We start from the raw sequence: 12249 nt of genomic DNA, 5'->3' as shown, positions 1-12249 counted from the left end.
TCTCGGGGTGTGCGCTTGAGCAACGCACGTTAAGGACTGCTCTCCATTCAGCGGCATCTAATGGATGGAATAATTCCCTGGCAACAAGACTTCAACAATCGGAAACTTCACTCTGTCAATCTCGGTGACCGGGCCTGCGTCAGTGATTCAAAGCCTCTACAAGTATGCGAAACTGCCAGGATTAAGCTCTGCAAGAAGCTTTCCCAGTCCGAGGATAAAGATTCAATCAATCAATCAATCAATCAAGTCCGTGTTAGGGAAATTTAGGCAGCCGCAGTTTAAAAATTCTTTTGCTGACATCTGGCAACACTGAACTAGAATCAATCAGAGAACCAGAGAGAAGGAGTAGTCGTTGGGCTTGGTTGCGCATTGCGGGCTTACGGCCGTTTGCGGCCTGGCGCAATCTAGCCACTCACCACTTAATCTGGCGACGTTCGTTACTCCAGCGGAATACGCAGATTGCAGACTATAGTGCAAGTCATTGATGTTTGTATTTTGCAGAACATTCGAAATTTCAGCCATGTTTGATCGTGTACACACACTATCAGCAGTTGTATTATTTGTGGTGTTTTTGAACTGTGTATTCTGTAAACGTGCAGAAACCATTGCGGATCAACGTGATGGATTGACTTGCTGTGAAGATCACTGTTCCCACATCACTTCAAAAGTATCTGTGAGTTTCATGTAGGCTAAGATTTATTTAAGACTCGTAATAAAATAGGCAGTGGCTATTTGACCGGCTCCGGTCTTTGAATCTGAAACACTATTTGACCGGTCATGACGTCACTACATAAGCACTTTTTTCTTTTTCTCTTTCAAAGCAAAAGACGATAAGCGCCTTAAGTTTTAAATTCAATACGATTTTTTCAACTGAATCCGTGGCGCATACGTAACGTATCGGGCTGCCATTGTAGAGGGAAAGAGTTCGATTCTATCCGGAAGTGTTCTTTTTTTTTTTTTTTTAATTAAATTTTTGATAGTGGAAAGTTGTCTTGAAGGGTTGGTTGAGATGATGATTTGAAACTTGACTGATTGTTGTGCGACTATGAGACTGGATTTAATTTTTAACTTCGGACTTCAGCGAAACGTAATCTTACAGCCTATTAAAAGGTGTGATTTTTTCAGAGAATTTGTGCTAAGAAATGAAAGGAATTTGTTAAAAATAAAGACTAGAAAAAACTTTTTTAATTCGTTTTGAAACTTTTTTATTCACTTGTTGATTCATTCATACCAGTTTGTATCCTTTTGTAGTTAAAAAAAAAAAAAAAAACGCTTCCGGATAGTATCGAACTCATTTCCTCTAAAATGGCAGCCCCAGACGTTACGTATGCGCCACGGACTCAGTTGAAGGAAACGTGTTGAATTTAAAACTTAACGCGCTTATCGTCTTTTGCTTTGAAAGAAAAAAGTGCTTATGTAGTGACGTCATGACGTCTTTTGCTTATGTAGTGACGTCAAAAAAGTGCTTATGTAGTGACGTCATGACCGGTCAAATAGTGTTTCAGATTCAAAGACCGGAGCCGGTCAAATAGCCACTGCCAATAAAATATGCTACAAGTACCGGTAATGTGCAAACCACAATCTGTTATTACTATTTAATTTGCAGACCAGAGTATTGGCTAAAAAATAGTTTGCTTATATACAAACCTGTTGATGTAAATAGCTTATACAAAAAGACTGTTAAACGCTGGCTTTATTACCTACGGTATGTGTGCAGTTGTGTTGCTTACGCTGCCATATGTAGCTCTCTAACTCAGCAAAAATATGTTGATTTGATGTGTTTTATTTGCTCAAGTACTGCATCTTCTCCTTAAACTTGCTTTTAATTTAGTGTCATGAAATTTTATTTTAAACTGGCTTTTAAGCTAAGTTTCTGTAGAAGTATCAAAAAAAGTAAAAAATAGGCACTAAGGCACATAGCCTACCGGTAGGCTACTTGATTCCAAGCATTGGAAAATAAGCAGATAAGATTATCATTATAGGTATCTGTAGTGGACATTTATTAGGTATTATTGGTAAAGTCGTGTCCTGCTTTAGTAAACTAATCTTTGTCGTTTTCCCCTAGGCTTGTTTGGCCAAGAACATGGAATGATGTGACATAGCATATTTTCTATTTGTTCTAGAATCCACTTGGAATTGCTATTATCAATTCATGCAGAAGGGGTTGTCGCTTGTTTCGAATATGTGAGTTGATCACATCAAACCTTACAGCAGCAAATCATGATTGCAAAATGGGTGAGACATTAATGACATATGACAACATCAGAAACTTGTCTAGCCTAACCGAAAGTATATAAGTGTGGGTTGATTGTCGTAGTTTAACACACTGAGCAAGAGAAATACAACTGATTTTGATATGCATTTGTAACCAGTTTGCCTCTGAATATGTTTCTATGAAAAAATTCCAGTTGGGTTATGTGACTTGAAAGGGCCTTTTTCATAAATGATTATTGCATAAGTTATTGTGTAAATCTATGCATTGATAATATTTTTAAACAGTTTATTCCTTATTATTGTCAATTCAGTTATAGCTGCATCTGCATGTATTGCACAGTGCAAAAAATTTGGAAATATGTAATTGAAAAGTTAGAACTGGTAGTTCACTACAAAATTTTAACAAATGTTTTATTGTGTAATACAAAAAAAAACAGAAAATCATATTGAAAACAAGAACTTTAAAATAATTTAGTTTTTTGTGTAGCAAATTACTAATAAATAGACTGCACTGATTTGTAGTGTCACATATTACATTTAATACATACTCAATTTCAACTGATGTGGTTGCTATCCCATAAAACTTTTCTTGGTGGGAATTGCAACCACAAGAGCAGACTGTGTGATTAAACGGAAAACAATACAGAAAACAGATACAGAAAACAGATACAGAAAACAGATACAGAAAACAGATACAGAAAACAGATACAGAAAACAGATACAGAAAACAGATACAGAAAACAGATACAGAAAACAGATACAGAAAACAGATACAGAAAACAGATACAGAAAACAGATACAGAAAACAGATACAGAAAACAGATACAGAAAACAGATACAGAAAACAGATACAGAAAACAGATACAGAAAACAGATACAGAAAACAGATACAGAAAACAGATACAGAAAACAGATACAGAAAACAGATACAGAAAACAGATACAGAAAACAGATACAGAAAACAGATACAGAAAACAGATACAGAAAACAGATACAGAAAACAGATACAGAAAACAGATACAGAAAACAGATACAGAAAACAGATACAGAAAACAGATACAGAAAACAGATACAGAAAACAGATACAGAAAACAGATACAGAAAACAGATACAGAAAACAGATACAGAAAACAGATACAGAAAACAGATACAGAAAACAGATACAGAAAACAGATACAGAAAACAGATACAGAAAACAGATACAGAAAACAGAAACAATCGGAAAAACTTCACTCTGCCAATCTCGGTAACCGGCCCTGCGTCAAGTGCCTCTACAAGTATGCGAACAAGTACCAGGAATAACCTATCAAGGCTTTGTCAGTCCGAGGATAAAGATTCAAAACCAAACCAAACCAAGTGTGGTGAGAACACAATTAAACATCACGTTTAATACTTTCTGACTGTTATTACTAGTATCAGTGCTACTCTGGCTTTAAAACTGTGTTAGTCTGTATATTGATCTATTCAAACATTGAATAAAGATTTATACTTTTTTATAAAATTAGTTCTTTATACAGCATTGAGTTTACATCCAGTTACATCAGATAATTGTTAACAATCTTCAGTTGACAAACTATAGTTTTAAACATGTAAGTTTTTTGATATTTTTGTGCTAAAATTGTGTATGTTTTGAATTTATTTCCCTTAAAAGCTGTTTTTCAGTATTGTGCCATAATTGTGTATTTACATTAAGCATGCATCGAATCATACCAAGGCAAGGACAACAAAAATCAAGTTTCTTGTATCAATGGATGTAATGCTGCTCTACCATATGCACAAGCACATCACTCCAAGGTTCATTTAGAACTATACTTTTTTAAACGACGATGCAGTATTTTGTTTGCATAATTTTCTGTTGTGGTTGCAACAAGTTGTGATTGAAATCAACTAAAAGATGCAATAATGTTTGTGTCTTTGTTACAGTTGGCTTCCAATGCATTTCGTGCTAAGAATGCAGTTTTCTTTCAGCTGCCAAGTTAAATTTTAATTGGCGATCCATCTGAGAATATTTTATCACAGATATATTATCTTACTTGGCCTTTGTTGATGTAGACAGAAATGCTCACTTTCATATAGTTGCAGAATAACTGCTTTACGCGTTCTTAAACTTGTTCTAAGCTGAGTAAATTGTATTGTTTGCTAATATATATAAACAGGTAGTTTGTTAGACTTGGCAGGTAGCTGGGCTTTTTAAAGAATCCTTGAATAAGGTTAGTTGAAATGTTACATTTTTTTTTCAGAATGATGACCGGGATTTATTTGGTGATTTAGACGCTATGATGAATAGCATGATGGATTCAGCTTCAAGACAGTTTTCTATGATGTTTCCGTTCATGTCTTCCTCACATGCAATTCGGACTCAAGTTATCCAAGTTTTTGATGGTTCAAACCATGGCGTCATCATTGTGGAGGTATCGGCAGATACTATTAGCTTGGAAAACCATAAAGATTTGAAAGTGCAAATTACACGATTACGCTTGGTTAATTTTACTTCGAAAATATGAGCAACTGGACTTCAACTGACAGTGGAAGTTCATGTACTATCAAATTCGGTGACAACACCTGTTTCGGAGGTTCAGCGCCTTTGCGCCACGAAATTTCGTGGGAAAAACAAAGAATGGGTTTTCCTCAATTCAAAGATAAAATTCCGCCAATCAATACGTGTTCTTTATTGCGTTGTTGTGCACGTTGTGTTTCAGCACAGCCGCATAGAGGCTTCTATACAGTAAATTTTACAGTTTTGCTCCAAAGACTATTATTTTTTATTGTCACATGTCATTTTAGAGTGTGGAGCCAGAATTTAGCCCTGGTGAAAACAAAGCTGCTTTGAGTTTCGAAAGTCCCGCTTCCAAAAAGATGATGGGAGGAGATCACCTCCGACAAAATTTCCAAAACAATGTTGACAGGTTTGTGGCGGATATTCTTTGTCGCTGATTTTTATAAGTTTATATCACTATCGTTTCATGAGTCATACATTAGTTTTGTTGCAGTGCGTTTGTCTTTTTATCCCCTGGGTTTTTTTTTCGGTCATTCATCGGTCATTGACCGATTTTTTAGCAAAATGTCCGAAAAAAATATAGTCAATTCGGTCAAAATGTCCGAAAAAATATATATACCTTTCTCAGCGAAACTTTGTGTTGTAGCTAGTCAGGAAGTGCAAATTTTGGTTTGTATCAGCTACTTGAAAGGAAATATTTTGAAAGCTACATACTTGAAAGTCATTTCGAACAAATGACCGAAAAGTCTCAGCGAAAAAAAAAAACAGTAATCCCTCAAAGGAATTAAACCATTTCTTGTATTTAAAACTCTTAAAACAACTTCTTCAGACTCGACAAGGTTGATTTGAGCAAACCGAACGGATATTTTAATGGAATGAAGTACAGAGCCCAAAACTGGTGGAGCAACTTCACAAGGTTGGTTGTATTTGTCAGAACCTCCATAGTCATATTTGCAGCAGTGTAACATAAACAATAACATGGTTACACTCCTGCAAATAGACTATAACATAAACAATTAAACATCATGTCTACTTTTTGCATCATCCATTGTTTCTTTTAACGTGTTTTTCAACCTCTGTTGCACCTGCAGCTGGAGAATCTGTTCGGTGTGTTTAAAATGGAGTGCATTTTATACGTTTAAACAAGCGCTGTGTAGTGTGAGTGCTTGTGTTGCAGATGATCAGCATGATTTGTATTTGCCGGCTAATTAGAATAAACATGCTTTCGAAACTAGAGGTTTTACAAATCTTTGCTAACGTGTCGATTGACAGATATAGTTTTGCGGTGTGCCAGTTAAAATGTTTAATTTTTTGATATTTTTTTTACGTGGTGAGTTAGGTTGTGAAAAGGTTTTAAACGTTTAGTGTTTTTTTTATTTTTTATTGAAACTGTTACCAGCACACTTCGAATTCGTAGCCGTAGTCAATCGTAACAATTGCTCCACGCTTTTCCTGCTTCTGTTTGTGTCTGCATTATTTTCGGATGTGACATCACACCTATGTGTAACGTATTGCTGTCAATACCATGCTTTGATTCTTATTCACCTGTGTAGAAAAAGCAACCAATGTAGAAAATAGCAACTTTTCTACCGTAGGTGAAGCGCATATTCCGCATAATGCTGGAGTGAAAACCACGTCTTCGAAACACTACCTTCTTGTTTTGAGTTGATATCCGTTTACAATGCCTGCCATCATTTTATTTGCTCAGTCCCTCGAGCATAGAACTAGCCACTGGCTTACCTCAACGTTGTCATCTGCTTTCAGAAAAGCTGGTCTGCCCGAGATTGTTTTGTTTCTCTTCTGGATTTCAACATCTCTGCTTTTGGTGATGACGTGTTTCGTTCAGTTTCCTCCACGTTCAAGCAAACAGGTGAGTACGGCGTTGATGTGATGTTGGTACGACATCAACGTTAAGTTTTCAATTATCCTTTTTCAACCAATAAGTCCCTGAGTTGCACGAAATCTATAATTTGGCAGGGAACGGGGGCTTGGGAGAGCAATCGCATCGCCCGCTAATTTGTACGTTGCCCCCCCCCGCAAAAAAACATGAGTCTTCAATGCTTTTTCAACGTTTTATTGACACTGCATTACATGTTCAATGACGTTTTATAAATGTTTAGCTGCATTCAGTAGGTTCATTTTTCAACAATCTCATTATTTTAAATATTAATATGTATGCCTCTCTAACAGTTGCTTTTGCCCCACTAAAATCTTCTTTCTATCTGCCTCACTGGAGTTCGAACTGGGACAGTGTTTCTTAAACATTACAATGATTTCAAGTGAACTTTTTGTCTTGCAGCTTCAACTTAGTTTATTATTTAAAAGCTTTTTTTGTGTTCAGTTATTAATCTCTGCGCATCCTCGGCTACTATACCCTACCCGTGCTGTATTTATGGAAAAAATCTACTGTTTAAAACTTTTTTTAAGCGTGATGTCTCGTCTATGCTTGCCTCCAGCACTTCATGACAAGTGCAGGGATTTGAAGGAGTTATAGTCAAGTTGAGCTCGTGTCTGTTGACCATAACTCGGCATGGTTTTATTTTATTTTTGCACGTATTTGGGTTTTGTCAACCACTCAAGTGGTGTATAAAAACAAGTTGCAGATATTTAGCGCAATATGTTTGGATAGAATAAACGCAAGAGCACAGTCTAATTGCTGCAATACGCAGTAAAATAAGAACCATGTTCTTATACTGGGTAATTTGATAGCATGCAAGACGGCTATTGTGACCCAATAAACAGACTTTTATTTTCTGTGAAATAGGGTAACGTTAACAGAAACAACACTGGCCAGTCTTAGAAAATACGTCTTTTATTGAGACTTCGTCATTTTCTTTGGTGCTAGGAAACTGTGCTGTGAGTGTGACACTAGCAAAAAAGTATCTGAAATTTTAGGAAAAAGCTTTAAACCCTCGTACTGGATTGTTATCCCGTAAGGTGAGATCAGCTGTTGAAATTTATATTGTTTTACAGCTTAGCGTCAATGGTGACCTGGCATTCATCACTGACAGCAAAGGAAAGTTACCTTCGTACATGCAAGCCTACCCTTGTCCAGAGAATGGCGAAAAGTCGCCATATTTCATTGCTTCAGTTGTACAAGCCGGAGAGAAAAAGATGCCCATGATAGACAAAGCTTAGTTGTTCAAAGTTCAAAGTTTATTGTTTTTCCATATCCCAGACAGCAAAATTTGTCATTTTTACATTGACTTAACGTCTGCAGACGTTGAATCAATGTAAGAATGACACGTTTTGTTTGGAATGTGATACAGTATGTTAATGTTTTTGTGCAATTACTGTAGTGTAATGCGTTGGTGATGAAATGAGATTATATTGTAGGTGTGTTTTTGTGAGTTGAATTCTTAATTTTTGCTAGCGAGCATTTTAACTTGCTTAATAACCTGGATACATTTAGAGAGGTTCAAATCAACTTGACAAACTAAGTCGATTCTAACAGCTCGCTCAAAGCTGAAATTGACCATCAAAAGATATGTTTATATTTTTTCCCTAGTAAGTAGGCCCTCAGATGGAGTGTAGCCCTCAATAAACGCATTCACTGCAGCTGATATTCATTTAACAACAAGACGCCTATTCTATAAAAGGCATGCAGTGCATTAAAGTTGTGATAAATTGCTTGAAGTATATTTTGTCTCATCGCTAGATATTGTAATATTTTATGAGTACCGGTACATTATAACAACTATGTCTGCCCCGATAGCTCAGTTGTTTACTGTTTGGTCCGTGACTTCGTGAACGAAGAAGCTTCAAGATCGAACGGCGCTGGTTCGACTCTCGGGGTGTGTGCTTGAGCAACGCATTCTAAGAACTGCTCTCCATTTAAGCCGCACCTAATGGATGGAATCATTCCCCGGCAACAATCGGTAACCGGCCCTGCGTCCAAAGCTTCTACAAGTATGCGAAACTAAGAGGAATAACCTATCAAGGCTTCGTCAGTTCGAAGATAAAGATTCAAAATCATAATAATCATACTTTTACTTGTAACACCACCATGAATACTCGTACTTTTTTGTGTTGTTTCATCAACTTATAACACCAACTGACACTTGTGAATGTGTGTTAGATTTGTGTTGAGAAAATAATGTTAAACTCTTTAATGTCAGTTGATTTTATGTATTTATTGGTAGTTTTATGCATGCAATGTGTGAGTTTTTCGAGATATTTATAGTATTTTTGTGTGGCACCGAAATGGCAGACGGACTGTGGCCTTAAGAGTGAGACGAATCCTTCCGCGTAATCCTGAGATTGCGTTGCAGTGTACGGTGTCAAGTATATGATTTTCATTTGCTTGTTGAAAGAAAATAGTCAAAGGTGTTCCCAGCGATATTACGCATCTCAAAGATCTGGTGAATGGTTCTGTAAGCGTCTGTGAACGTCTTTCTTTTGTTTGCTGTAATTCCTTCAACTTTCAACATTGTGAGTTTTTGTTCAGCTTATGCCAAAAATAGTTGCCTTTAACTGCAGTAGCAACCCATACTAATGGACGGAATATGCTATGATCCTTCTGTCATGTGATAGATTTCAATAAAGCACATCATTCCACTGCTTGTTTGTGTAAGCCTATGTGCAGGGCCGTGTGGGCACCATGCAATGGCCGAGTGGTTAGCGCGTTGGGCTCGCAGTCGAGAGCCTGCATGTTCGACTCCAGCCACCCGCACTTGCTGTTGTTTCTCTGGGCAAGAAACTTTACGATAATTGCCTCTACCCAGTGATCGATTTCGAGTAATGGGTAGTACCAAATTTAAGTCATAAGTAGAGTAGACAACCGGAAACAGTCATTGCCGTCAGCTGCAGCGTGGGTCAGGTGTACGTCGGAAGGCGTACACCGATGCATAGCGCTCAAGTCCGCTTTCCCGCAATGCAGGATAAAGATAAACAAACAAACAAACAAAACATATCGCCCCCCGAAATCCACTATGTTTAGCCTACATTGTTTAGTGATTGCTCTTAAAAATAGGACCAGAAAGCGTTTAGGGCGACAAACTCTCAATGTGAGAAAAATTTGCATTCATCATTTAGCAAAGAGTAAACAACTTAATATTTTATAGAAAAAAAATACTTAGGCTTAATAGGCTATGCAGAAGGAGATCTACAAAAAAGTAGGAAAAAGACCATACTTTTAACAAAATAAAATTTATACTTAACATGCATGAACAATGCAATGCAAAACTTAATGTCCAAATAAATCAAAAGGAAAGGAGGTGTTGGGGGCTTGCCCACCAGAAAATGTTGATAAATATAGGCTAATCTTGTTTGGGTCACTTTTTAGGAGCAATCTTTTGTTATCGAGGTGCACACTTTGTATGTACGGTAACCAAATTCATTAAATTAAAATTCCATTAAGATAGAAGTTTTGTTTAAAATTAAGTTTGCCTATACCATTTAGTTTGATTAGGCCCTCAGTGGGAGGTTTTAGCCCACTGTCCAAAAATCACCCCTCCGAATTCTAAAAGTCGATAGAGCCCCTGTAGGCTAGATAAGGTAAAATGCGTGTGTCACGATTTCTTTCTATCTCTTACCAGGAAAAAGACTTGGAAAGGTTCAATGACGTAGTTTAATGGGTCAAACCGAAAAGCAGTCAATTAAATGTCGAATAATTCTACTAGTGAAATGATAATCTGACTTCTTGAAGAACTTTAACGAACGGCTTCTCAAATAACTCTAATTTCGAACACAATTTATATCAGCACCAATTCTCATCTACTTGTATTCAATTACTTCAAGTCTCAATCACCAATAATTTCTGCATCAACTACCAATCCACAACTCATAACACAACTCTCATAATCAACTCATAATAAATCATTACGCAAATTACACCACTATTTATAAAAGGTTTGTTCGGTCTAGTAACTTCGAGAAGGTTACGTAATGTCACATTGTTCTGTCAAGTTGCAATAAATGTCAACAAGCAGAAGCTTAAAGAAGTCTAAAGAAGGTCACGTAAGGTAGAGGACTCTTACATAATAACGATTTCGCAATCAGAGTTCCATTGGTAAACATCCTTGTGACATCATAACAAACGATAATTGGTGATTGAGAAAACAACAGAATGCTCGAGGTTCGCATCTTACAGAATGGTCCAGAACTACGTTACATAACAAAGATTCGCAATCCAAGGTTACTTCAGGTCATAACCGATAATAACATACCGCTCAAAATTCCATAATGAAAACAGCACATTCTGTCAAGGCGCAAAGCAGTCCGACGCGAGGCCTTGCACATTGATTGTGACAGCGTGGGATAGTGTAAAATTTTAAAATAAACTGACTGCATTCACTCAGGGGGTGTTTCAAACAAGACGCAACCTATTTCAAAATTTTGTTTTATTTGATAAATAAATAGTAATTAATCACTGGGTTTGTAGAGATTTTTATATTTAACCCACCTTTTTCTGTCTCAAAGTAAAAACAAAGCACTGCAACGAGTATTTTAAATTCCTTTTTTGCTACAAAATGCAGTCAGTAACTCAAATAAAAAACGTATTTGTAGCCTACTTCACAGAAAACACTGGCCAAATTCTGAATTACATTACCGTAGGCCTACATTGCATATTTGCATCAACCAAAAAGTTTTTAACAAAAACGTACGCTAATGTTCGTCAAGGTTTTTCGACCACCTTGTAGGCCTAGCTGGTCACAGCGGTAAACCATAATTTCTTCGTGGGAAAATTGTAACTTAAAGTTCCCGGATCCTTTCGTCTGCATATAATGACCGAAGAAACACACACTTGAACTTCTTTTCAAACAGTGTATTTCTGTAAAAATTAGCCCACGGCTACCAAAAACGAGGGGGTGCAACGCGTACACCACTGAAAACTGTCACTACAGAACAGATTACTTGGATAAAAGACGGAACCTTTGTCCAGCTAGCAAGCACTAAGCCAACAGTTAAATGTGCGGCCAACTTTCAAACAATCATTTTACGAATGACCAGAATAGATATCAATATCTCAAATTCACGTAGAAAGTAACTGTGACGCAATAAATGAAAGACAATTATGAAGTCATTTCAACAGGTGTTTAAAGCTGATGTATTATTTCCTGTTTAAACAGGCCCAAACAAGTCCAAACAAGTTTGACACAAGTCTATGAACGATGGTGCAATTTTGGCACATTTTCTAGCAACTTCCATGACGTAATATTCAGTAGACTTGAACGGTTTTATATGACGTTTGATTTGTACAGAGATTGGCCGTAACACTAGCCCTAATCGTCAGCACAATGACAAGTGTACGTTTACTGATCATAAGCCCACTTTTGTTCCAGACGTGAACTAAATGTTGGTTACGATTAAAATAGTCTCATGAATTTATTTTAAAACCCCCCATGAAAAATTCCTGCGTACACCACTGGACAATGGACACACCTTTCTCAAACGAATTGTCATACCAAAAGAAATGGGCACTTGCAAATCATTTAATCATTTTCGAACACCTAAACGGCCTTTTTTAAATCGTCACTCATAAAGGTTTATGCATTTGGTTCAGGAAAATGACGAAATAAACAAAAAATAATTAAAAC

The 12249-nt window shown here is 36.8% G+C and overlaps 1 protein-coding gene across 1 annotated transcript; it reads left to right on the top strand.

Annotated features, from left to right (window-relative positions):
• The first annotated feature begins 506 nt into the window (after nucleotides 1-506).
• Nucleotides 507-9271, top strand: LOC145778518 (transmembrane protein 59-like). The gene is made up of 8 exons (XM_082590015.1): nucleotides 507-673; nucleotides 2124-2235; nucleotides 3908-4008; nucleotides 4455-4625; nucleotides 4999-5120; nucleotides 5541-5627; nucleotides 6476-6581; nucleotides 7685-9271. The coding sequence occupies exons 1-8, from the start codon at nucleotides 521-523 to the stop codon at nucleotides 7847-7849; spliced, it is 1017 nt and encodes a 338-aa protein (XP_082446141.1). The 5' UTR covers nucleotides 507-520; the 3' UTR covers nucleotides 7850-9271.
• The last annotated feature ends 2978 nt before the right edge of the window (nucleotides 9272-12249 follow it).

This window comes from Aplidium turbinatum, chromosome 10 (assembly GCF_918807975.1).
Source record: "Aplidium turbinatum chromosome 10, kaAplTurb1.1, whole genome shotgun sequence".
In the NCBI taxonomy this organism is placed as follows: Eukaryota; Metazoa; Chordata; class Ascidiacea; order Aplousobranchia; family Polyclinidae; genus Aplidium; species Aplidium turbinatum.
This window is presented reverse-complemented; position numbering and strand designations above follow the sequence as displayed.

Coding starts and splice junctions, on each gene's coding strand:
- LOC145778518 (XM_082590015.1), top strand. CDS start 521: ATGTTTGATCGTGTACACACACTATCAGCAGTTGTATTATTTGTGGTG. Junction 4,626..4,998: donor ATGGCGTCATCATTGTGGAG/GTATCGGCAGAT, acceptor ATGTCATTTTAG/AGTGTGGAGCCAGAATTTAG. Junction 5,628..6,475: donor TGGTGGAGCAACTTCACAAG/GTTGGTTGTATT, acceptor ATCTGCTTTCAG/AAAAGCTGGTCTGCCCGAGA.